The sequence below is a fragment of the Ceratina calcarata genome, unplaced genomic scaffold (assembly GCF_001652005.2).
Source record: "Ceratina calcarata isolate Rehan_Ccalc_2016 unplaced genomic scaffold, ASM165200v1 scaffold473.2, whole genome shotgun sequence".
Lineage (NCBI taxonomy): Eukaryota > Metazoa > Arthropoda > Insecta > Hymenoptera > Apidae > Ceratina > Ceratina calcarata.
The window spans coordinates 31,964-59,096 of record NW_017171460.1 but is presented as its reverse complement, the minus strand read 5'-3'; the positions used below and the strand labels follow the sequence as shown (position 1 = coordinate 59,096).

Genomic DNA, 27,133 nt, shown 5'->3' with positions numbered 1-27,133 from the left:
CTAAAAAAAAAGAGAATGTCATTGAAAATTCATTCGATGATTTATTCAATTTTATCGAAAGAATCGATGTGAAATTTTTGAAACGACTTAATTAATAATTTTAACTTTTAAATCAACTTATTGAACATTGAAAAAGCATCGTGGAAATGTCAATGCGAAGTCGAGAACGTCTTCTATTTCGATGCGGACAGACAGTATTCGGTATGTTAATGCCAAAACGTGTATGTAGATAATTTTAACGATTATACATTAACTACGTTGAATACGTATATTGCGATCTGCTTTTNATACATATAGTTTTCATATTGGTACCATATACTCGTGACTACTCAGTGGTATTATCGATTATAAATTATTATACGTATATTGATAGCGTAGAAACTGAAAGACATCAGTGTAGGTATTTTGACGAACGAGTTAAAAATCAAACTGATCGATTCCAATCTTCTTTTCTTATTCATGATTGACATTCTACTTTTAGGATTAGTTAGTAACGCTTTAATTGGTCCCTTAATGGGTCAGTCAGGTCTCCTCTTTTAGGAATAAAATATTATTACATATTTTTAATCTGTAGTATTAAATTAAATATCTTCTTTAATACATTAAATATCTTTATAATTTACGATCTAAGAAAAGTGGAGAATCTATCAGTTTGATTTTCACCTCTGGTTCCAGCAAAAATGTTTAGAGTTTTAAGAATCTTCTCGTTTTACAATGCAATATTTTTGTATGCAATTCTTAAAACTAATCGAATCTATGGCCTCCATACTTAAAAATAAAAAATAGCACGATGATGAGTTATGCGCTTAATGAATATAAAGTAGCGAAAGAGAATTCCGTTTCCTATTGATAACAGTTTATACTTAAATCGTGTACTTATTGCTGTTCAATTTTCTTTATACAGATTATATTACTTACGCATTAAAAAATTGTTCCGTTCATTATGAAGAGAATTTTTCATCGACGTTTATTATTACAAATATTAAAATGTTTGTAAATATAAAAGTAACGCTACCAAAAATTACGTATATATTTAGGAGCCTGCTTATAGAAATATGTTTTATTTATTTTTTAATGACATTAAAAGCTTTAATTAAAAAAGAAAAATTGTATTGGTCATTCAAGGTTGATATTTCTTCTCGATCTCCCGACGCTGTTCTTTTTAAAAACTACAAATAGAATTCAGAAACTGATTGGTAATAAGGGTTTTAATTATAAATTCATCGTTGCTTTTTTAATTTCACAATCTCAAATTTTGTTTTCGTATAAGAAATAATCATTAAATCAGGAATCGATGCTCCTCGTTCGACTTCTTCCACTGAACGAATATGTTCTATAAATAATTATTCCTCCGTGATTATTCGTACAGTTATTATTAACACTTTCACGTCTTTCGTTTCGTCCAAGTATTCGTCTCTACCGCCGATACGCTTTCCCCGGAATCGTTCTTATCAACCACGTCGTTATCACAGGACGGGAAAGTGTTAATCGATTTATTCAATATTCATAAGAGAAATTCGGTAAGGATTTTACAGTACATATACAAAAATACAGAAAATACTTTCCTTGTTTTAATATCAAAATTATAATATCAAATTGTGATACATCGTTTAAACAATACATAAAAAATATAGCAATTCTTTAACATATTAAAAGAGTAAGCGTGTTCGCGTACACTTCACAGAAAAATGAGATGACTCGACTGATTGGCTCACTTGTTGCAATGAGTCTCAAATGTTTTGGCGAAAATCGGCTGGATCTGTTCCAGGATGTCCGTCGTCAACATCCCTCTCTGCTTAATTTTGTAACTGGAAGCGTTACACTCTCTGATCAACCTCGAAGCGGCATAGCTAGCGGCGACGGGTGCGCTCAAGGAGCTCTCGCTGCTCCCTGCGCAAATTGCCCACCACCAAAAAACTGCTATAGACCCTGATAATAAATCTCCTTGGCCTCCGCACCTTCTCCCAGACCCTGCCAACCCGCAGGACACCGCTTCCGTTCCTTTGTGACCATCCGCGATCACATCCTTAGCTGAAAATTGAAATTTTTGTAAGACTCAATGCAAGTGAACAGCTAGCTTCTAAAGAAAAGAGAAATATCTAAGTACCTCCTTTGTGTAGAATGATGACATTCTTCCCCAGAGCTTCAGCTAAATGCTTAACGTCGTTGTTCTTAACCACGGGAGACGGTTGAATATTCTTATCCAAAACTCCTTTCACTAATCTACTAAACTCCATCGCGTTCGGAGTCAAAATTACCCCTGGATATTCCTTGATCACGTCAGGTTTCTGACTAATTAAGAACAACCCGTCCGCATCGATCACCAGTGGTTTCTTCATCTCGCGACAGATTGTTATCAGTTCGACTATCGTTTTAAATATTTTGTCGTCTCGCCCTAGGCCAGGACCGATTATGATCACGTGTAACCGGTCCAGCCAGGGTCTGATTTGCTTTATCGCATCGTACTGATCCAGGACTGGGTGGACTATCGGCTCTGGACTATAAGATTTCAATGGAATGCTCGCCTCTTTTACACAAAAAATATGTACCAAATCACAACCAGTGCGCAGTGCGCTCATCGCTGTGTAATAAGGTGCACCAGTGTATTCTGAACTGCCTCCGAATATTCCTATCCGACCATCCTGGCCTTTGTACTTAGTATTATTCAGATTCGGAATTATTCGACGAATCCCTTTTAGCATTCGTTCATCTACTGACACCGTCGTTGACATTTTGGCTACCAGCAAGGATTTTATCAAGTTCCTGTGAACAGAATTTATTCATACAATTGTAACAGATCTTTTTTACCTCGAATGGTTGATTGTTGATCGTACTAGTCATTATATGTAGATAAAACTGTTATTGTAAGTAAACATCTTAAATGAAGATAAATGTTTTTTTTATAAATCATTATGTCGAATGTAAAAGTAGTTCTTGCAAAAAATGATATTTCTTCGGTATTTTATTAATACAAATTGAGATTTCACTCTGTTATATTACCTGCAATTGTATTTAATATTTAATTGACGACTCGGAAAATACAACTTGTAGTTTTCTTCAATTTATATACGATTTCTTTGATCCGTGGAGAACGTCGATAAGAAACACGACCGTGTCCGACGAATAAATAAATAAATAAATAAATACAGTTGATGATAATCTGTAACCTCTGTGTTACACTGGTGGAGTCATGTCATTGTACACTTATAAAACGGATCAATTATATATGTATTGTATTTGAACACCTTGCTTACAATGTGGATACATGTAAATTTTAGTTTCGTTACACAAATACTACGAATTTTTCCAAGCGAAAATAACACGAGTTCGGAGATTTACGGTCCAGAGTCCAGAATGTTGAAAAACAATTGTTCGCTTCCGTTTGTCATTACTCGTTACGTAATTAAAGCCAAAGTTTTGAGTGTTACATTTTTCAATTGAAAATTTCAAGCGTAAACAAACGCACACACGCATACAGACCTAAACAGAAGCATCTCACGTTTTATCGACGGGCTTCGTTCGCTGCAGGAATTTTCTAACGCCTCTAGGGATATTAAAGCTGGAAATTTCTAACGCGCCGATCGAGTGGAATAAGAAACGATGAAAAGGTCGGCTGTCTACGGATCACAGACCTACATTTCTCGAAGAGCATTACGTCACATCTTTTAAGTATTTATCGGGATTTGAACCCGGTACGACCAGGATCAGTGAGTATCCCTTGAATAGAATCGAACATCTATTCGAACGAAAATAAGCACATTTAATTATCTAAATGTGCGCAATAATAGGCAGGCACTACTCTGTAATATAATATCCATATTTCTAATTTTTGAAAGTGTTACCGTTATTGCCGCATTGTTTAGTATTTTTACTGTCGTATTGTTAACGCGGTGTTCAATTAGTAAATATACAATCGCGAGCTATATTCTAAAGCGAGAAATAGATGCCCCCGTGGATGCCGCGTGGTGCTGGATTTTCGAATCATAGCACGAACGTTATGTTTATACCCTACATTCGCGGCGCTCTGTACGGGTCACACAGAGCCTTGGGCAACAATTAAACGTCTTACGAACTACTTCATGAGTATTAGATTTTGTATAGAAATTCAGTTAGACACATTTATATTGTTACTAAAATACAACAGCATTGAATGGTCAGAAACATTGTCCACTTACTCTATAGAATTCGACAAAACTTTATTATGAACTTTTAGCATTTTCACCTTACGCTTAGTCGCGTCTGTATGTATTCCTTATCACGGCATGATATCTCGAGATAGCTGGTCTCTACGGTTCAACCTTTACAGCAATTGTTAATAATTGATCATAATAATAATAGTAATAATAATAATAATAATAATAATAATAATAATAATAATGATAAAAAAGAAAAGAATAACGCAAGATGCAGCTCATTAATTTATATTATACATACACATTTTTAATGTTAAACATGTTTGACTCGCTTATTATTGACATACATAGAAGATATATGGATTGTTAAATTCCCTTTTGGTTTAGTCGCTTATTATTGTGCATATACATCTATGTGTATCTATAATATATTGTAAATACAAATATCTATATGTATAATAAATGGAATGAGATAAAACAATATTTTGCCGCGTGAACTAATCCACTAAAATCTAAACGATCGAACGGTCTGAAGAAGAGAAATGATCAAACACTTACACATATATTATATATGTCGTAGATATTATTTTAGAGACAAATCTTATAATTAATAAATGTTTATTCGGTTCATTCAATGGTACCGCTTAGATTCGTTTGTCGTTCCCTTTTTGCAATGGCTTAGAGTGATTCCCAACTTTTATACATATATACGACGTACGTCTAATGGTTGCTCTTTCATATTTCAATATGAAATCATTTATAGTTTATACTTTCAATGCGCAAACGATGACGAAACTAGCAACGCTCTCATTTAATAAATAATTCACTTAAATTTTTCTAAACTCCGTTATCGCTGTAGTTACACCGCACGGTAAAGCTATCGGAACAACTTTTGTAGATAGATCCTCCTTGTGGTGCCGTAAACCATTACGTTACATCCCTATCTTATAAAGATTACGCTCTAATGCTCCCCCCGTTACTGTTTTCAAGACGAGACGCTTGATTCACCTTAATCTATGTGATAGAAGTTCAGATGCTTACATACTTATCTATAACTTTCTGCTGACTCATATTATTGGCTTATTTCCTATCCTCACCTCCACGAGAGAACGTACTCACCTTCCAACCGATTTCCAAGCTTTAATCAGCTGATGCTTACTATAGTAAATCATTGGGGCTCGTCGACTTCGAGCATGCCCATATACCTACCCCATGCAAGGCCATGAAAGTTCCAATAGTTTTAGTAAGCGTACATCATCTGATGAGCCCTCGCTTGGCATCGTTCATCCGCTCAGCGGAAAAGGCGAGTACGTTCTCTCGTGGAACCGAGTTTACACACGCATCCGAATGTCCCTCCGCAATTGACCGCAACATTCTTATTTAACAACGTCTGATCAGAGACAGATGAAAGAATGCTCCCAAAACTCAGCGTGATTAAGAATAAAAAATATATTTACATGCGTGATAAACGACGCGTAGAAATTATACCTCGAGTTAATAAACTGTTGCTTCCGTTTTGCTCACTTTTAACAACTACATCATTTAACTTACGAATTAGTCGAAGATCGAAAATGAAAGACTAGACAAATTTCTCGGCTTGCAATTTGTTGTCGTTTTCGAATGTAATTAAACGTTTTAAGAACATTCTCCGTTCTTAACGCCCACAACTGGGCTTTGTTGGGTATGTGTCGCGGTGTTATAAGTAAAATCTATAATACTTCCTTATCGTAGCTATTATTTTCGATTTTTACACTCACATTTATGCACAAATTTTATTTCATATATTAATTCGTAGCAAAGTTATTAATCACCTGAATAGTAAGATGTAAGGTAGACAAGATCCATCGATCATTATTCTTGTTATGTCCGTCGTGAACGTCACTCTCTCTCTCTCTTTGAACTAATACAACGCATACCCCAATAGATGAGGTGTCATTGCACTATTTTTTCATCTTGTATCATCGCATAATTCTCACATTACGTTAAAATATATTGTTTGTTTGGGAAACTTCGCACGAGTCCTGTACGCTAGATGATCATAATAATAATAATAATAATAATAATAATAATAATAATAATAATAATAATAATAATAATAATATATAATAATAATAATATAATAATAATAATAATAATAATAATAATAATAATATGCAACTCACAACATATTACATATAATATATATAATGTAAATCCCGGGGCACCTTATTTTAATCCCACGTAGTATGATAGATATTATAGTATCATACAGTACATAGCATAGCTTTGTACCTTATGTAATGTCCTTCTTTTAGACAGTTTCTGTCCCAGGTGGTTTTCGTTAATTGTAGCTGTTGTCACTTGCCCACTTATCGTTAGACACTCGATAATATAGATAATACGCTTAAACCAGTTTTATTCGCGTTTACGACGCGTTCTACGTTATTCACACCCTCCTGCTTTACACTCCTTTTATTCCCTAATTATATTTGATATCTATCGAAGGCATTACGTCGCCACTGATTTCTCGATTCGTCTTCTTAGCGGCTAAACTTACTAATAAGTGTCATTGCAATGCAAACACGCGCAAATAAAGCGCCAGGCACTTTAGTAAGAGACTTTAGTCAGAGGTTGAAGCAAATTACAATAGGATGCATGAATTACCGATGGTTGACTTCTTTTCTGTTTTTCTTTCTGTTTTTAACGCTAGAATGTAGACGACAGGCGGTAAACAGTTACTCCTTAACAAGGCAGTTTGTAGGACGGACGACACTTCCCTACGTCTCATTCGAATGAGATTAATCACTGTTAAACAAATCCGAGCAACTTTTCACAAAGCGAACCGGATTAAGTAAGTTACATAGTAACCGATAGACGGATGATCTTTTAACTGTTGAATTCGAGTCGTCCGACGTACTTCCTACAAACGGCGGGTAATAAAGATATATTCAAGATGATTACGCTTTCTTGATAAACCTTTCCTTTAAAGAACGACCGAGCTCGCTAATTAATTATGTTCCGGTAATGTCCCGTTCATAAATCTTAATGTAAGTTTCAATTTAAAAATTATAAGCCACGATCTGTCAATTTCATCGTTAGAAATTTGGTGTATGATAAAAATGAAGTGGTCTGATTAATTGAACTTTCTTAAAGTGAATTTGAATTGAAGACTTATGAAGGGGAGTTATACATATGTAGACGAAGCTCGGTGGTGCATTAAAGTGTCACAAATAATTGAATTCAGCACGTATTATACTTAATCTACAAAGGTCCGTATATTACAACGTCCTCCGAGATCAATCTGGCCAAGATTGAGCGCGTATGTAGACACTAATAAAATCATCTGAAGCACGCTCGACAAGAAAACGTTACGCATAATATTAAATATTAGAATTACATGTAGCGACTTCTTTTTCCTGGATTGGTATCCTACCTAATGCTTAACTATGAGACCTCCATTGTTATGAACATTGTTTCGATTTCGATAGTTAGTATTTATTTAATTAGTACTATTGAATTTTTATTATCACTCGTTTTCATCGTCTGGTTATTTAATTAATATAAGTGAGAGTTTGGTTGGGCGATTTTTAAACTACACGAGGACTCTGTTCTATAGAATGTAGAGCTATCTACGACTACTATACGATCCACATAATTATATTTAAACATCCATACTGTCTACTTTAAAAGATAGAGATCAGTGTGATGAGACGTTTTAATTCAATTTTTTCTTTTTCAACTCTCTCGATGTCTCCCCGTTTCCCTCAGGCCTTTTCGTAACCGCTTTTTAAATAACATGTTTCTTTTTTTCTTTGAACATTTATTCTGTATATAGATCGTCCGCTGAACGCGGTATACTTTACAAAAAATATCACGGCCTTCGAGAAACAGCAGAAATCTTGTTGCTAGACGACAGCTTACTAATTAATTAGGTACATAATTAAGAAAATGGGAGGATCTTAACTTCCTACCATGTATCTAGGCTTATATAGATGTTGACGTGGTTTGCGTTTTGCTCATATATCATTTGCAATCCGTTTGCCGTGTTTGCTAACAAATGTAAAATACGGGTATTATAAGTCGTTTTCCTACGGCGTACATCGATGAGAACTGTCGGCGGTAATCGAACTAACTCTTTAATTAATTGTTCATTTAAAACAGAATTCCGATAGTTTTATTAGTCCGTTATCCTGAGTTCATTTAGATTCTTACTAATCCATTATTCTGAATTAGACAGCGTTTTTACTATTAGATCATTAATTTCCTCATACGTTTCACTCGTACGTCCCACTAATAGATTATTAATTTCCTCATACGTTTCATTCCTGCAAACCGCATTTTGTACTTTTACGAAGCAGAAACATTTCTCACATCCCTCGACGATCAAACGAGTTATTAAGGACAGTTTATATCGATATACACCGTACATATACGCAATTATATATATGTACATACATATACATCACATATAATATATGTCAGTAAACAAATATAACTCGTCTGCCTTAATTTGTAATAGTACATATCGACCCTAATTGAGAGAAAGTTATCTTTAATCTTGCCGCCTTTAGTACTTCTGATTTCCCGTTCTGTTTTATTAATACTAGTTTTCATTTATTTACCCGTCTCGTATAACAGCAGTGATGTATGGCGCTCTTTTGTGCAGATTTTCTTCTTCACGTCTAAGTCAATACATTTTCCTCGTTTATTCGAACAGCTTGTGTACAACACCCCCCCCCCACCCACTCGCGCTTCCTTCCTAGATAAAATTTAACGACGTACAGTATAAATAGTCGCTCGATATAACTATATTCGCTTTCCCTGTCTACGCGCTATTCTATGATCTATCAAATGTTGATCTGCAAATATAAATTAACGATCCATGTGATTTTCTTGTAGTTCGCTTGAAAGACACTAATTGAAAATGATCATTCCCTTCTACGTTAGAATTACACTTTTATCGCCTGCTTAGAAATACAAAGAAATTATATGATTTTACCTTCTTCATAAATGCAACGATGTACATACGTAAGAAATGCTTTTTTCATCTTTCTTTTAACAGACAAAAATTGACAAAACTTCGCACATCGTTTAACATTTTCCTCGCTTTAGCACTGTAGTGACTCGCTTTAACTTATGAACCGAGAGCTACAACGTCTCCAATCAGCAGATTCCGAAAAGTTTAATTGAAGAAACGAAGAAATCGCGAGATACAAATATAATAATTCGAAATTGTTCTGTACTACTTTATACCCGCAATTTTGGTCTACGATCATCACGCTCGCCGCAAAATCATCGGGAATTTCGCAACACTTAAATCTAATAAGGGCGAAATGGGACATCTTAATCTACTAAGGGTTCATTTGTCACGCGTTATGAATACTTCTTCCTTATTATTATTTGTCGGAGTTTCATGTTGTATCTCTTTTATTATCATCTTTCGAATGTTGTGCATCGATTTCAGTTATAATAACGATCGGCGAGAACACGCCTTCAAAAGGAATATATGCCCATTTAAAGTCCTCGTTATTGTATTTAGTAATTATAGTAGCCAGCAGAACGTTAATTCTCGCATATCTTCATCAAATTTTCATGTTTACATTATCATAATAATTCTAATCCTGTTCACGTATAATCTTAGCTTACCTAATTGTATTGGATGTGCCAGACTTGAACAAATCGCCTGATTATGTTGCTTTCCTCCATAATATTAATAGATATTATTAAAATCGTAGTTAAAATTAGAATCATTAATATACAAGATTCTACAGGTCACTGACAAAACAATTTCAGTGTATCCTATCAACTGTATGCTGAAAAAAAAATTGGTAGAATTCAAGAGGACTTAATTTGTCATTAATACTGCTTTCTTTTCTAATATAAATTATAGAAAAAAATCGCATGCAAATAACAATACTAAAAAAAAATTTTGCTGGCATATTAATGATTCTAACGGTACATACTATCTTGAAAGCCACATCATAAAATACTTTAATATTTAGACATTATTATACCACTTCGTCAGCCTATCTATTGCCTCTATTCCATTTTCTGTTTATGTCTTTGCTATCCTCCAGTTTCTTAAAAATACATAAATGAATTATGGACATTATAGTTGTTAACCCTCCGAATACTGAAACGCGGACTTCTAAGACGAAGTGATTTCTGATCCACAACAATATTTCATAATTTACGACCCTCCTTACGCTTGCTCGCTTACCTCGCGAAGCGTCTCATATACACAATTCTGTCAATGTGTACGTTATCGCTTTCGAGGTATGCTTGCCCGCGAAATCCGCGACTCTGGCATAGTAGACGGAGGATTAATCATTCGGAGACACACTCATTGTTCACATTTTACGTAGGCATCCTGGGTCGTTTATGTTTAGAATTATTTTCTCTACTGTTCTCGGCTTTCAAAGAAGCTGAGAAAATTCTGGTTCACTTATTAAAGTTTCTCCTTTAATACTGTTACGAGTTAAAAATAAAAATGTCGTAAACTGAATTGGAAAAAATATACAAGTTAAAACAAGAACGAAATCTGCGCGAGTATAAGCGACCCAGTGTGCGAAGATTCAAAATGATTGATTTCCATCACCTTCCCTAAATCAAAATGGGAACACATTCTTAAAAAATAAAAATACCGGCCTTAAAATATATGTTGCTGAGTGAATAACACGTATCCTTATATACTAATGACGCGTGGCAATATAACTAGTTTCCGGATGAGTACTGCACGATTTCACTTGTTAAGAGGCCGTTAACCCGATCCGTTAATTCTACTGGGTCCGTTAATTTTTTTTAACCACATATTCCTCAAATCTGCTTGGAATTCAATATTACATAGGTATCATTTATTTCGCGGCACGATTCGCGTTGACACGTATGCATCGAGGTAATTAATTATTCGCGTTCGTCTTACAGTGCTTCATTCCATAAGGCTACCATTATTATTATCGTTCCAACATGAGTGACTGAATCGTGAAATAAAATCAGAAAGAGTTAATAGAAAACCATGTTGGTTATAAATATTCTACTTAGCAGTCAGTTATCACATATGTATAGTGAGTCGAATGTCGAATGGTCAGATCAGTTATACTTTGGATTCATCGATGTGGTACAAAATACATTGTTCAGCAAATGTGGTAAAATTTAACGCTATTAAATTCCCGGAGTAACGGTGTTCTAACTGTCGCGAACTTTGGATACTTAGATTCTTAACTTACTTTGGCCATTGGTACCGAAACATTTACAAACTTTTTCTCTTTGTAAACTCGCTCACACTTTCTCTATCATCGACAATGCATCACCTTGAGGTGGCCAAATTTTTTTTTTCAGCGTGCTTATAAATACAAGTAGTAGGCTGATACGTGCCGATATAATTTCTTCTTCACATGATTTTTGTTCTTTACAAAAAAGACTGATCCGAATAATATAAACAACAAGGCAACAGTCTTGAAAAGCGAATTTGATTATTTTTGAGTAATCTACAAATGCTAGAGGCTGTTCGGCCCCTAAAAAATAAGCGTAATGTTACACGGCAGCTTCCTTAAATTCATTTCATCAAAGTTCATCCATTCAATCAAAAGCTGCGTTTCTAAAACGTGAAACTAAAAGCACCTCTTTTAGTACCTACATGCTAGAATATTAAAAAAATCTGCCCAGAACCTCTCTGTTCGACACATCATTAAATACAATAAAATAAAAAAAGAAAGGAGAATGGAAAATACGGTGCACAATAAAAAATCGTACGGCGCGACGTACGATATTGGGCGGCTCGTAAAGGAGAGCGAAAGAGAAAGAAACAGAAATGAAGAGAAAAGAAAAAAATGTGACCACTCAAGAAAGATTGTCCAGCATTTAAATAATCTAAAAACACATCCCTCGTGCAAGATATGATTATCAAGATTATCAATATAAGAGACGCAGTTTTAGACGGGAATTATGCGAAATACATGACTCGTTTCGTGTTCGCGTGAACCGTGATGGCCCTAGCCATTGCACCCGGTGTTCTGTCTTCGCTACAGCCAGACTGATGAGATCCTTCGCCGCTATGATATCAATTAAGACAAAAAAAAATTAAAAATAAATAAGAAATATATAATCCATGAAATATCGCTATTCTAATCAGTAAATACCCTATTAATATACTATTTAAGTAAAATTGAGCTCACCTGTCGTGTTCCTTCTCCACCAAATGATACCTAGCTCGGAACGCTACCAGATGAGCGTAATACGCCGGAGCTGGTATACTAACCGACCTCGTACACCTAACGTACGTGTGACACAACTGATAAGTGAGAGACTGCAACTCGTCGCTCTCGAAGTGGTTGTCATCCCAAAGAACGTGATAGTGCGAGGGGCGCGAGGTACCCTGCAGAAATACACAGCTTCTGTTAAACTCGACCCGGCGAAACGTGAGCCATCGAACGTCCGATCGATCCTTCATTTACCTGGATGCCTTGATGACTGCATAAGTAGAAATCAAACTCGGTTGGATGCGTTATGCAGACATCGACAGTCGTGCCTGCAGGTATGTTCCCGCTTTTCCCCATCTGTTCGCGTCTTTCAGAACAGAATAATCGCGTGTGATGTCTCTTCTGAACTACTACGAATGTAACTCCGGGTCTGTAGTCAGCTTCGAGTTTGATGCAAGCCTCGCGGATAGCAGTTAGCTCATGCTGCAAAACGTGTAGAAACTGGCCTTCCGAAACGCCGTCGCGGTACAATATTATCCTCAGTGGTTTGTATCCACCGGTGCTTTTGTAGAACATTAGAAGAAGTTCCCTTCGAAAGAAAAGCAAGAGAAGATTATAATAATTGTAATAGGCAAGAGGGAAGTAGTAATAAAAAAAACGACTTACTTAACCATAGAACTAAGTTCCTGAATGATCTCCTGCCTGTGCTGTTGAACCCTGACAGTAGCTGCATATCGCGAGGGGTGAGCATCCATACTGGCTACCACAGCTGCTATACTGGGTTTCTTGTTATCTCCAGCTGGTGGATGGGTCACGTCGGCTCCGAAGAAAATAACAGGTTCGTCGAATACTTTCGGTCTGATGCTGGGCACCAGAATACTGTTAATACCACCCAGTTTCACGTTGATTTTTAAACACAAGTTCGACAAAGTCTGTGGCGATGTCTTGTTAACGTTCTTCGCTTGCACGCATTGCGTTGCCATTCCTAACAGCGTATCGCCCACTCTTTTAACCTCGGCTGTGCGAAACAAATTAGTTTACAAATATCGTTTACCCACAATTAAATTGCTGACTTTATGCATTTATAAGAACATCAAACGTACAGAAAATATCAGTGATACGTTTAAACGCATTTTGCACAAAAATCGGCGGTGTATGAATAATATTATCTATAAAATTACCATATACAGGTGTCTTCCCGGGTAATATAACGCAGACGAGTTGCACCGTAGAGAACGTCGCCTTCAAATATCTGAACATGGGCTCGACCTGATCCGGGCCTGTAGCGTATTTACAGAAACACGGCTGTCCCACGATCGGCATTCCAGCATCGTTGCTTATTCTCTGCAACTGCGCTATAAAATTTCTGATAGCATCGTCACGAACAGTTCGCTGAGGCGCGAAACAGGCGATCGCCCATACTCGGATCTCTACGCCCGTGAAAAATTGTTTGCCGCGCATGTCCCAGACGCCTCCGTTTGGTATTGCTTGCTGTTTCGTCTTTGGCAAAAGGGAAAGTAAAAACGTTTAATATTGCAATTTCTCACTTCGGCTCGGAGTATACGAATAGTACAGATGCACCAGTGTTTCTATACAATCCATGCAATCATTGTTTCTTCATATTTTCTTTTAATAAAGAAGCAGCTAGATGTTTAAAATAAATGCAAATGAAGGAAATAAATGAGAATTGAGCAAATTTTACTGCATGGAACGGAACTGAGCATCGGATGACAATTAAACAATGGACTGTGAATGTAACACTTAAACCCTTTTCTCGAAAGTTGTAATTCTTCAAAAATGATCATTTCCATTACAATCACAGTTCATTTTTCAAAATCAACCAGGTCTAGAACCCATGCATTCATTTGACAATTTCTCGTTATTATTTTCTTTCACCACGCATTTCAAAAATATAGAAGAAATAGCCCAGCACAAATGTGTTATTTTCGACAAAATTTAATAGAGAAAGAAATTGAAAGTAGCCTAAAATAAAACATTTCAGGCTAAATCATGATTGCAAGAGTGTTTCGTCTCAGTCACGCATGATACAAAAAAACAAATAAATCATCGTAACATTACGGAACATCGGAAACGCATCTCTCTACCAAAAACAATACCAGAGCCTTTGCAAATGTGTATTCTGGCTAGACCTGACTGATTGATTTGGAATTTCTCACCTGTCCACTGAGGGAACTTACGCGCCCTCCGTACTGCAGCTTAGGCGGAGGTAATATACGACCCCGAACCTCCATCATATTGTTCGATATCGTCAAACCGAACTCTTGAACGTACGCGTCGTTATTGAAGTCCGCTCTTTTCACTAAATTGTTTATTTCGCGTTCTCGATCCGGCGCAGAACGAGCCGTGGCTTTTATCATCGTCGACGTCTGCATATCGGTCAGTTTCTTGATGCACCGTTGTCCGGCTACGATGTTGCAAACCTAAACGACGACAATTCAGCTAGCGATATTCTATTAAACTTAAATGAACAGTTGAATAAGAAAACTGTACAAACCTCGAGAGGTAAATACGTATGCTTGTGCTCCTGCCCGACTTGAAGACAAGGAAGGTACGGGTGGCGCAACTTCATTTTATATTTGTCTAAGAAATACTTCGCAACGGTACACTCCACTGTTTGTCCGTTCTCCAGTTGTAACGGGAATCTAACATTTCCATGATAATTGTATTGCATTGTATTTAAAGTTATTATGATTACTTTTTCTATATACTAACGATTGCATTTGCGCGGGTTTGCGCGTGACATTGCACACTCTGTACTTCCGCCTCATCGTCCCGCAGTGTGTGATTTCGATTTTAAGTCCTTTGATTTCTTTGGTAAATTTAACTCGTTGAGAATCCGTCAACGGCCTTTTCTGATCGCCTATGTCCCGAATGTCTAACACCTCGCACATGAATTCTATCACGGGTTGTGCTTTGTAGAACGCGGTTGCAGAGACTGTAAACAGAATTCATACGTTAACGTACTCGGTCCAAGTTTATATTGACAAACCGAACTGGTGATATGTTATTACCATCGATGTTCAGCATCATTTTCCATTGTGACGGTCGAACGGACTGATGGAAACCAAACCAGACCTCTCTGCCACCGCCCAACGGATGATAATATCCATCCGGCGTGCTAAAAAATGATCTACCTACTGGAGTGTACGTCATAGATGGTAAATGCCTCATTACGACGTCCAGAGCGAGTATAGCATCATAAGGAATCTGTCTTGTACGTCCTTCTAGAGCTTCTTCTAACGCAAATAACGATACTTGAGCCACCCACTTTATCACCACGCGGAAAACTCTGTCTTTGCCCTCGCCAGGCAGTGTTACCTAAGAGAACCAATTGTCGTTAGATACAACAGGCACATATATTTTCATTTATTACTTACCTCTAATTCTATTTTGTCAGTACCAATAGGCAAGGGATCTCTCGTGTACAAATTATTCCTCCCGTCGAACACGGGCTTTAAAGTTCCGAATATTTTGCTGTACGCGTGAACCATCGTTTCTATAATTTCCCTATTTACTTTGCGTGGACATTTGTCGGGTTGTATGTTAATATCGTAGTGATGCACGAAGCCGCGTGGCATCGTAATTTGGAAGTGATTGGCTCTTAAGAGAATTGGCCGACCCTCACGTCCTATGTTTGGTCTTCGAGGACATGAGAACACTGTAATCACAATTTAGAATTTGTTTAAAAACCCTGTCGACATTCGTCGTGATCGGATCTTTATAGAAAAATACGCACTTGGCAGTTCCGGAGGCTGTGGAGGAGTGTGTGTCTGTTGCGTGGAGGCGAGCGCCAGAGAACTGGAAGCCATCACACTGCTTCCAGTTGCTCCGGCGGCTCCTACGGAGGAGCTTGTCGTGGGTCCGGGTGGAGGAGCTAGAAATAAAATTTTCGTCAAAAAAACCGTACACTTCCCCACTTGAGACACTTAAATTTTACGTTAAAATGAACAAATACACAAGTCCGTTTATTCCCCTTGCAACAATTATTATTAATCAATATATTGCTTGCAATATTGTAGAAATTGATTATAAAACGTCAATAACACAGCGATAACAAGAAAGTTGCACAGTTTTTGCAGTGCTTATCTACGGTATTACTTTTAAAATAGTTGATAGGCTATAAATTATGAGTTATTGGAATGATCGTGGGCGCGAAACGGGGCGCAGGTGTAACAAAAAAGCATCGGTATTAGACAAGTATATTATATACTCGTTATCCGTGTATCAAATGAATCGGAGTGACGACACGTCGTGCCTGTTGAACGAGGTTCATACGAGGTCATTTTTGTACTTTTCCTCGCCAATTTCCCTCGCCAATTTTCCGTTTATTCATCGATACAATCAAATTCCATCGTTTCGCGGACAAACCGAACGAATTGCGAGCGATTCGACTTAATCAAACGTGAACAAAGGAGCGGAACAGTTCGAGTCAACGAACGGATCCAGTGACCGTTTAGACAGAAATACAGTACGGGCGCAATTTTCTTTTATCGTGAGGAGAATCAAAACCCTGGTGATACTCACCCTGACCTACGGGATGCATTCTTGCGGCTGACAGTGAAAAAGACCCGGATAACCACTAATAAATAAGTAAAAAATTCCAACAGAAAACGCGCAAATCGTAGTGGCCACACAACACACTTCTCCCACGATACACACTGCCTAACGAGAGAAGAAACTGGGGCTGCCCTCCTGCAATGGCTGCCACACTGCCACACCAACTCTTCGATTCTGATTGATCTTATCTCGTCCAATAGGGGTAGAATTCAACGTAAAAATAATTTAACAGAATCTAATCCCATCAATTCTATTGAATTCAATTTTCTATCGTTTTACAATCATTAGCTAGCGAATAGGACGGAAATTCATCTAAGATTTAGTAGCAAGGTGGTATGTAACGATATATTTAAGATTTATTAAGTACTCTCTCTCTCAACATGAAATTCAACGAGGAAATACGAAGAGTAAGAATAAATGTCAATTGTAGTAAACGTTCCCTTGCGAACTTTCCGAAATTATAATTGTAATTACAATTTATAACAGAGAGGAACTGAGAGTGCTCACGGCCGGGTTTTGCGTGTTCCCCATACTAGTGCTGCCCCCAGCTATTTTTTGCAGGGATCTGACACGTTCAGTTCAACGTTTAGCATTTACCAGAACCAACTGAACAGAGATCTGCCCTGTCCAGTTCAACGTTTAGCATTTACCAAAACCAACTGCACAGAAATCTTCTCTATCCAGTTCAACGTTTAGCGTTTACAAGAACCAACTGAACAGAGATCTGCTCTGCCCAGTTCAACGTTTAACATGTACTTATAAGGGAACGAAAGAACCATTTCAACGCCAGCAAATACGTAATGAAGGTCAGCCAATATTACGAGATGTTCACACTCGTATTGTTAATAATTGTAAATAATTGTTAGGAGATTGTCTTTATAAGTGAGCTTCGAACACGAGGAGAAACGGGGTTACGGAAATAAAGATTGGATTTAATTCTTTTTTAATTGAGGCAAAACCAAATTTATTACGATCTGAAAAACGCCTGTGTTCCCTGTATACAGAAATTTGTATTTAGTTTATATTCTGTTTGTATCGGACCGCCCCGTTGTTCTTCATCCGTTCGCATGCAACTATTGCAACTCCAATAATTTGAACCCGAATTTGTGGTACGCTTTCTAATTGTCTGAATTTAGTAAATATTATTAACCATACTTGGATACATATGCAATTAAAATAAATATTTTTTACTAAATTCAGACAATTAGAAAGCGTACCACAAATTCGGGTTCAAATTATTGGAGTTGCAATAGTTGCATGCGAACGGATGAAGAACAACGGGGCGGTCCGATACAAACAGAATATAAACTAAATACAAATTTCTGTATACAGGGAACACAGGCGTTTTTCAGATCGTAATAAATTTGGTTTTGCCTCAATTAAAAAAGAATTAAATCCAATCTTTATTTCCGTAACCCCGTTTCTCCTCGTGTTCGAAGCTCACTTATAAAGACAATCTCCTAACAATTATTTACAATTATTAACAATACGAGTGTGAACATCTCGTAATATTGGCTGACCTTCATTACGTATTTGCTGGCGTTGAAATGGTTCTTTCGTTCCCTTATAAGTACATGTTAAACGTTGAACTGGGCCGACCAGATCTCTGTTCAGTTGGTTCTTGTAAACGCTAAACGTTGAACTGGATAGAGAAGATTTCTGTGCAGTTGGTTTTGGTAAATGCTAAACGTTGAACTGGACAGGGCAGATCTCTGTTCAGTTGGTTCTGGTAAATGCTAAACGTTGAACTGAACGTGTCAGATCCCTGCAAAAAATAGCTGGGGGCAGCACTAGTATGGGGAACACGCAAAACCCGGCCGTGAGCACTCTCAGTTCCTCTCTGTTTATAATAAATGTCATAGTCATAAAACTCGGCTAGAAATTATTTGTTTCACGCTGGTAACACTGAAACAGAATTTTCCCCCAGAACCCCGGCTACTATATTTATTATTTGAGATTGCGTGCTTCGGTTCTCAGAAATGTCGATTCCCTTCAACGGCACCCGTTCGCGTTCTGCCGGGGTAATCAGTGCGATTGCTAAGCATCTGAGAACGCTATCTTTAAAACCGGTAAAATCCATCGAGATCAAGTTCGATCCGTTTCACGAGAAATCTTTGGAGACAAGGTTAGTTTGATAGCACACCAACGATCTATCTTTTCTTAGCTTTCACCCGATAAAGAATAAGATTCATATCGTTTTTGACGTTGTAACAAATATTTCCGAACTCCTAACGATGTTTAAATAATTGAAGACTCCGTTCCCCTCATTACGAGCATACTAACTAATGACGTCAATAACCAACGCACGCGCAAAAACGTGAAGCGTCTTGTAACTAGCAGACGATATTGTACCATCAGTATTTTTAGAAAAACTTTCGATAATTGAAACAATCGCGAATGTAATGTGATAAAACCGTGTTGTTAAAGGGTCAAGTGTACTCTGATGTACGCGAATTGAAAATCGCGGCTCTCTTGTTTTGTCAATTGCGATAAAAACGAAATTATTGTCGATCTTTCCACGCGACTATCACTTATTTTTCTCGTATCAACTGTCACGAACGAACTCGCAGGTAACATTTCAATTTTCCCCGTATTTTTAACAAGCAATTATTAAGATCAGCCCAGTAAAATTCTTTAAGGATTAATTGCTTCAGTTAAAACAATTCCTTATTTCGTTTTGTTGATCGCATGAAAAATGACTTACCACTGCATTGTCCACATCCATAAGCCTTGCCAAGCATGGATACTGTCGTAGTTATGCGAAGACTACTCAAGTCTGGCATTTGAAGGGGTAGCGGTTCCATTTGCGCCATTCTGTCTGAAAATATTAAAAGCCGACAGATCAGAAGCTGTAATAATAAAACTTATCTCACAAAAATTTAATTTAATGTACGTGTAAACATTTACAGAGGTTTTCTGTTTCACATCACAACTCCGAAAATAATTGCTACTAATCCGAGGTGCACTGTAAAGCCAGAGATTCGTTCTGATTTATCCGAACCCGTAGTCACATTTAATTTACGTGAGTATCATGGTTCACAAACTTGAAAGTACTTGACAACAAGGAGAATGTTTTGAACAGTTTAATTTGTTTTATCACACGGAGGATAAACTATGCCATTATTCGATCAAAATCTATATTATACATTTCTATATTCTGTCTTTTAGTAGCCGGTGATAGGATCATTTGCAAGGCAGGAAACTTGACTTCTTTGAATCTATTGGAACTGTACAATAAACACATCACACCGTTGGCTCCAGTCGAGGTTGAAACCGACGTTAAAGTTCCGCTTGTCGTAAAGAAGAAGAGCACGAAGAACAGGATTAGGATTAAACCGGGAAGCAAGCGCCGAGGAGTGATCTTAAAATGCTAAGTGAATTTCGACAATATTAAAGAGAATATTTAAGTACGAATGTACAAGTGAAAGAATAAAGTGCTTAGAGAATCTGAACCTGCTGAATCAGCCGAGTCTTTTAATCGAGAATTAGATTAGCATTTCATCAGAGAACTCAAATCAAAAATTATTTGGATCGAAGTAGAAGAGACGATTCAGACAAAATGGCAACGCAATACAGTGTAAACAGTAAGAACTATATTATGAAGCTGATCGACACGCTTTACAATCAAGTTCCAGCTTTCACTGACGTGTTCGACGAGGAGACCTGGTATGTCTTTGTTGCCTGCTTCGTAGCAGGAACATTTGTGATCGCGTTCATCTTGTCAAGGTTCATTACATTGAAACCCGTAGAATAACATTAAAATGTAATATTAACGAAAGATAATTTATATATTCTCCATTGCATCAAACATTCACTTCATATTTGTACTTCATTGTGTGAAATCAAATTTACAATATGTAATCGTCGAGATTCTGCTGATCAGATGTTTCTATCACACGGAATGTAGTCGAAGTTATATTTAATAATAAAACATTAACAAGATTGCTTTGGTCTTTAATCGTCGGATTACAGTGTATAATTTCTTAACTCCTGCATGATCCTATTAAATACAGACACATATACATTAAACAAACTCACCTATTTCTTATATTCGGTACTAGATTTCTGATGAGTAGAGTACGTGTTCACATAAGAAATTGTATTTTCTTATCGTCCATAAACCTCAAGACGTTGTTTATGTATCAACTACATAAACTAGTTTTTCTTTCATATACTGCACTACAAAAATAGATCTTCTGTGACGACACACATCACTACAATTATCCAATTACCCTGCATACAAATTACAATTGCGTTACACAAAGCATACGTATTCGTGAAAAATATGTGTTAAAAAGATCATGAAAGATCGTGTAAAAGAATCTCAAATAATTTTAAAAGTTACAATTTTAAAGAAACAGTGTGGAAAAATGTCAGGCAATTGTTTTGCAATATTATAATCAGTTTTTAAATCTATCTAGAAAACTGTATACCAAATTCTGCGCATATATGTGATACATCGAACCAATTTTATTTTTACACGTTGGGTAGGCAAAGTATAAGTTTTTCAAACTTCCATTCAACCATTTCGGAAGCGTGCATCGCCATGGAAGCACTCCTGTTTTTGTTTAAGCGATGTAACTTAATACAGTTACTTGGCTGGTTTCATGAATGGAAATTTTTTAAACACGAGATCCTGCTTAACTTTGACAAAGGACGATTATTTTAGTTTACATACAGGCGTACGCTGAGCGTGTATACATCATGGCGCGTACACGTATACGCGTACGTAGACACACCATGTTTCACGGGCGCATACAAACATGTCGATACAGTTATGCTATACATACTTTGTTTTCGTTCCCGACGATAGTCTAACGTAGAATCATCTCATGCTTACGAGAACGTCAATGAGAGCACGTTAAGTATACAAATAAAATTGACTGCGTACATCTAAACAGATTTACGTAGAAACATTACTCAAACGAGAAACGACGATTGTCTGACCATATGATTGTTAGCATCGTAGTATATGCGCAAAATAATTGGTAGTACTGTTTTTGTTTGCTGTATGACGTGTACCCTTTGTGAAACAATAATGTAATTTTCCGATGAAATTTACCGCGTAACCTGCACTCGGCTCGTAAACAAAATTCATAAACTCGATACAAAAGTACGGAACTTCTATCAATGGTTAAATCACACGGACGTAGTCGGAGCCTGTTTAATGAGAGATTTTACGGAATGGCCACCGCGGCTTTCACTCGCGACGCGCGTTTCTCGGTAGAAACGAGGAGACGAAGTCGCCAAAAACGATCACCAAGTGTCAAGGTTGCCATTGTACACGGAACACACCGAATACGCGGCGGACGTGTGAGTTTTACGGACACATGCATAAACAGGCACACGGTTTGTAAGCGGCTACCGCAAAACAATAGTACTTTATCGGCGAGCTTGTGGTTATTCTCCAGTGACACTCTGATTCTAAAGCACTTTAATATTACTTTTAAACCTAAGGATTTTGATTTAAATTATGCGAGATCCGATAAGATATACAGTACAATTACCCGGTAACTTTTGACGACATTCGCGATCAACATACGCGAGTGTAGCCCCACTACCTACTTGTTCGATTCACCAGTTTATTGCGAATGCCCCGATGCCAATCTGGTCAGGATTGTAACAAGTAAACAGAATGGGGTACCATTGTCCTTTCTGTTTGTTTACAAACAGTGACATATATATGTATAATATCAATACATATATATATGGAAATGTACGACATTTAAATCTACATGCTGATTTTACTACGTACAATTCATTTATTATGCAATGTGTTTACTCGTAATACTATGCGAGTAAAAGAACGAAATTCCAAAAGCTACTATATAGATTATTAAAACGAAAGACGCATTAGGTAAAATTCTGTATATGTCTTTCAAATGAAAAGTAATTAAACGATGTCTAAGTGATACGATTGTTTACAACAAACGAAGTTTACTTGTCTTATTGCAAATGGAGTTTTTACAAATCCAAAATGTGACAGATCTAAATGAATGTGTCTTCTTCCATTTCCACGAGATTTTGTAATACAATTAAAAGTAGTTGTTTCAATTGTCGCAATTTGTATGCAATAGCAAGTGTTTCTCACAATAGAATGTTTCTGGAACAAATAAAATTGGAATTGTGTACTTTCAAATGGTAGGACGTCTCCTGTTGAGCCGATCCTGAGTGATGTCATGATTGAGCGACCAATGAAATGCTTTGCGAACTCACGACACGAACGTTCCTGTCGATTTCAACATAAAACGGAAATTCTTTACTGTAACAAAATGAAATAGCATTGAATAATTAAAAAAGGAATATTGAATTCACGGGAGAATAATTTTCATAGATTAAAATTTGAACATTGAGACGTACACACAGACTTGAAGTTTCTATATCGATTATCAGTGATAGCCAATCCCGCGTTTGTGCGTCGTAAACGGTACACCTTTCATTGGTGCATCGTATTCCCGCGGCTGAATCGCACGGTCGACTGAATCGCAGTAACTATAATACATTTACAAACTTAAGTTTCTAAATATCTCGCAGAATTAATTTACCCCAGGAGTGCTTCATAATGATTTCAATTTATTTGAATACATTTTAATATACAAACTTCACTGCGCTGTTTAATTCGAGTACGGGCTTTCCAATTGAGACATTAAACAATCAGGAGAATCTCTCTCTGACGATTCTCCGTACACCTCACAATATCCTCGTTAGATAACGAAGCGCGTTATGCTTTACGGAATTGTTTATTATATTGCAAGTACATAATATCTTATATCTTCGAAATGATAGCGATTTAGAATTCTTAATCTAAAGCCATGAACTCGTCGTCGTCATCTTTCTTATCGGGACTAGAAGACGCTGGCGGCGGTGCTTGTTGCTCTTTAGCATTTTTCTCTTCCTGCTGCCCTTGCTGTTGCTGCTGCTGTTGTTGTTGCTGCGGCTGCTGCTGCTGTTGTTGTTGCGTTTGTTGCTCTGGCTGTTGCTGGCCAGTCGATGATTTCGCCTCGGACTCGAGGGCGTTGACGAACTCTTCAATGTTGCCACTGGCAGCAGCGTTCACGGCTTCTGGACCCAGGCCGAATTGACTGATGACGGGTCCCGCCTGGCCTGACTGCAAAGCAGACCAGAACATTGATAGCGCCCGGGAGAACTGGGGAGACACTAGCGTTGTGCACAGGCGATCCCCAGGCGGCAAGTGCGGGCTCATCGCGCGCTCCAAGCTCTCCGTCACGGAGATCGCAGAGGGGATGCTATGCGTCAGCTCGGTCACTACGTCCCACTGCCGGACAATAATCTGTGCTGTAGGTGGCCGAAAGCAACATACTATCCCGGATAAATCTCCCAAACTGCTCGGCAGAGCAATTGCCTCCGACAGCCAGGAAAAATTCATGTGGAAAAATTACGTTAAACAACAGAAACAATCATGCCTTGCTCTCCGTCTCTCAATCTGTACTGTGTTTCGTTCGCTACGTTCGATATGTTACTAGCGCTATTGATTCTAGGAAATTTATACAACAGTTGATATGAATTCGCCGATTCCCTTATCGTATTTTGTCGATCGATTATCTCTAAATGACATTGCAACGACGTTTACGAACAAGCAATTGAGTAACAAACATTAAAGCAGATAAACTATTCAAGCACGTATATGTGTCGTCATTTCTTGCGTGAATAAATTATCTTTTTTCACAGAGAATTAGCACGATATTAATTCCAGCAAACATAGACGTTAAACGCGAACATATAAGTTAGATCAACATTTTTAATTGTGGGATGTACGATATGTGTTAAGCATTAAGAAGCAAACAATTTGTAGAAAATATTCATTAATACCTGCTATTGTGGCTAATGTATTAATTTAAGCTATCAACGATTAAGAAAGTAACGCAAAGATAATACAGCTGGTTTAGAAACTTATTAAATAATAAAATTTCATTCCGTACACGTTATCAAGAAGACCATTCTAGCCTTGATAATGATAATAGCTGTAAGAAGAGATACAATGAATAAAATAGCAGATAACAATATTATAGCAATTTATCATTCGATAATCGCTTAACAAATTGCAATTGGACATCCAAAATTCATGTATGAACGCATGAATGTAACGGTGCGCGAAATAAAATATTTTGTGTAGAACCTCTCGATTATATAGCAAGAAGATTGCTTAGCTGTAAGTTTAACGAAAACAGTATGTAAAATAAAATTGTAGATAGATCGAGATATTACCTGATAAACGGGATATTCGGATCCTGGCGTTCGAATTCTTGACAGAAAATTATGCAGAGCGCTCAGCTGGATCTTGTTATTAGTGCCTGCTGTTGTGTTACCACTAGGCGTCGACGTACCCGGTGTTCTAGTCGCTGTTGTAGATGTCGTCGACGAAGACTTGCTGTCTCCTAAACCAAAGACGCGTGTAAAATATTAAATGTGGCACGTACATTTAATATTCTTACCATTAGTGGATTTGGTAGAGTCATTGGTAGATGCGGGTGTCGATGCCACTTGCGTAGAGGGTCTCGAAGCATTAGTAGTGACCCTAGTTGATGCAGTCATCGTGGAAGCTCTCGTGCTTTGTACACCTTGAAGTCTATTTACTGTTCCCAACAGATTACCCAAACCTACTTGATCTGCCCCACTAAATAGTTGCATAAATTGTTGTTGAGACATGTTGCTCAACAAATTGTGGAGATCTTCCTCTGGGTTTGTGCATCCACTTCTCTGTGACCCAGGAGTTGGTGGATTATTGAGGACCTCATTAATCTTTCTGCAGTATTCTTCATCTTTGTCCGTTTTTAAATCCTAGCAAATAATTGAATATAATTTTTGATGACGTTAGCATCGAAATTTGGAGCTTATCTTACCTGCAGCCAGACAAAGAACTTTTTATTTGACGACTTGAATCTCAAAAGATACACTCTACCAGTTTTGCATTGAGGAACATGTTTAAATTCGCAATCATCAGGGAAAATGATTAAATCCTGTGGAGAAACGAAACTACAATTTACTAGGAGCTCATTAAATTTCGAAAGAAAATGTAGATCGTAGTATTTTCAGACTCAAACGAAATTCTTACGTCTTCGACGTAGCCTGATACGCGGTCCTTCCAACAGAAATGCATCAAAGAATCGTCCGATTGATAGACGTAAAGCTGGCCCTTTCGAATGTCTGGATAAATCATCTTTCCCTTCATGGTCATCTTTCCAGCTTTGAATTCAACCAAATTCTTCGGGGTGCCGCGCGACGCATTACTACCGAATAGGCTTCCTCCCGACATGACTGATATTCGCAAAACTCCAGGCGTTGTTTTGATATACGATAAATATATTTAATCTTTACACGCGGTCAATTTATGTTACTCGGAGCGCTGATGACACTGCACTTTAAAATGGCGTATAGAGAGACTCCTATATTATGTTGCGCTCTATACTTCTAGCTAACCAAAAATTATCGAACGTGGACGCCCCGTAGTAGCAGCTTCGTAAAATAGTGTTGAAACACCTGCTCGTGACAATTTAAGTATTTTGTTCTTAAAAATGTGTTTATCGGAGTGTCGCATTAATTTCGTGTGTCAATCTGAGCCCTCGATTTATGTAAGTACCATAATTTATTTATAATGCCAATATATTATGTTTTTCGTGCAACAACAATACGTCCGATTTACTGTGCGATTTGAAAAAGCTTCTTCGATGTTCTTTAACGTATTCTTGTTTTATATCTCTTATTAACCCTTTCATTCCTGAATTGTTTTTCATTATCGTTAAGAAACGAATGAATCGTATTCAAAAGACTTTTCATTCGTACAAAAGATGTTCGTCAGACTCCCAAGAATACAAATATATCTTACAGTTCATTACAGATTGTATGTTTAAAAATACAATAATTCGTTCGTGTGCTTTGTACGACAACGGCAGGTTCGAAAGGGTTAACTAGGAAAATCATTGTCGAAATGTGCAATAATAATTTAGTTCTTCAAAAGAAGAAGGCATACTGTTATAGTTTATTACTACTTCGATCTTTACTGAAATATTCATAAGACCCCAACGTTCAAATTCTTGAATCTATGACATTTTACATATGTATTTATAAATCATATATATTTGCTTGTGCAACAAGATAAATATCAATGTAATACGTAATAAAACTCGGTCTTTCATTCTGAGGAAAAGTAATTATAAGAATCTTAATCTTCAGATGCGTTTTTAACGCTTGTCGATGGCTTTTTTAATCAGATTTATTTGGAATTAT

General features: G+C 37.2%; 5 protein-coding genes across 10 annotated transcripts; 2 read left to right on the top strand and 3 right to left on the bottom strand.

Moving 5' to 3' along the window:
* Positions 1–1,549: 1,549 nt before the first annotated feature.
* Positions 1,550–6,248, bottom strand: Naxd (NAD(P)HX dehydratase). Of its 3 annotated transcripts, none has more exons than XM_018028805.2 (3): positions 3,001–6,248; positions 2,108–2,763; positions 1,550–2,031 (listed from the first exon to the last, which is right to left on the bottom strand). In XM_018028805.2, the coding sequence occupies exons 2-3, from the start codon at positions 2,730–2,732 to the stop codon at positions 1,712–1,714; spliced, it is 945 nt and encodes a 314-aa protein (XP_017884294.1). In that variant the 5' UTR covers positions 2,733–2,763; positions 3,001–6,248; the 3' UTR covers positions 1,550–1,711. The 3 variants fall into 3 exon arrangements, with proteins under 3 accessions (XP_017884294.1, XP_017884293.1, XP_026671437.1); XM_018028804.2 differs by having other exon boundaries at positions 3,481–6,248; XM_026815636.1 differs by having other exon boundaries at positions 3,500–6,248.
* Positions 6,249–12,054: 5,806 nt separating this feature from the next.
* Positions 12,055–23,344, bottom strand: AGO1 (protein argonaute-1). Of its 2 annotated transcripts, none has more exons than XM_018028800.2 (13): positions 20,927–23,344; positions 19,593–19,706; positions 16,068–16,205; positions 15,709–15,989; positions 15,343–15,649; positions 15,044–15,266; positions 14,826–14,973; positions 14,488–14,751; positions 13,492–13,810; positions 12,977–13,328; positions 12,566–12,899; positions 12,287–12,486; positions 12,055–12,163 (listed from the first exon to the last, which is right to left on the bottom strand). In XM_018028800.2, the coding sequence occupies exons 2-13, from the start codon at positions 19,699–19,701 to the stop codon at positions 12,055–12,057; spliced, it is 2,784 nt and encodes a 927-aa protein (XP_017884289.1). In that variant the 5' UTR covers positions 19,702–19,706; positions 20,927–23,344. The 2 variants fall into 2 exon arrangements, with proteins under 2 accessions (XP_017884289.1, XP_026671436.1); XM_026815635.1 differs by having other exon boundaries at positions 14,509–14,751.
* mRpL53 (mitochondrial ribosomal protein L53) lies at positions 18,800–20,340 on the top strand. 2 transcript variants are annotated; one of them, XM_026815637.1, is made up of 3 exons: positions 18,800–19,013; positions 19,798–19,910; positions 20,060–20,340. In XM_026815637.1, exons 1-3 carry the CDS (start codon positions 18,868–18,870, stop codon positions 20,260–20,262), a joined length of 462 nt encoding a protein of 153 aa, XP_026671438.1. In that variant the 5' UTR covers positions 18,800–18,867; the 3' UTR covers positions 20,263–20,340. The 2 variants fall into 2 exon arrangements, with proteins under 2 accessions (XP_026671438.1, XP_017884295.1); XM_018028806.2 differs by having other exon boundaries at positions 18,804–19,013; positions 20,057–20,340.
* Positions 20,432–20,846, top strand: LOC108627521 (uncharacterized). Its single transcript, XM_018028807.2, has one exon. It carries the CDS (start codon positions 20,448–20,450, stop codon positions 20,640–20,642), a length of 195 nt encoding a protein of 64 aa, XP_017884296.1. The 5' UTR covers positions 20,432–20,447; the 3' UTR covers positions 20,643–20,846.
* A 97-nt stretch (positions 23,345–23,441) lies between the features above and the next one.
* On the bottom strand, positions 23,442–26,297 carry Rpn13 (regulatory particle non-ATPase 13). Of its 2 annotated transcripts, none has more exons than XM_018028802.2 (5): positions 25,962–26,297; positions 25,750–25,866; positions 25,342–25,687; positions 25,115–25,284; positions 23,442–24,164 (listed from the first exon to the last, which is right to left on the bottom strand). In XM_018028802.2, the coding sequence occupies exons 1-5, from the start codon at positions 26,160–26,162 to the stop codon at positions 23,688–23,690; spliced, it is 1,311 nt and encodes a 436-aa protein (XP_017884291.1). In that variant the 5' UTR covers positions 26,163–26,297; the 3' UTR covers positions 23,442–23,687. The 2 variants fall into 2 exon arrangements, with proteins under 2 accessions (XP_017884291.1, XP_017884292.1); XM_018028803.2 differs by having other exon boundaries at positions 23,442–23,996; positions 25,962–26,296.
* Between the last annotated feature and the right edge of the window lie 836 nt (positions 26,298–27,133).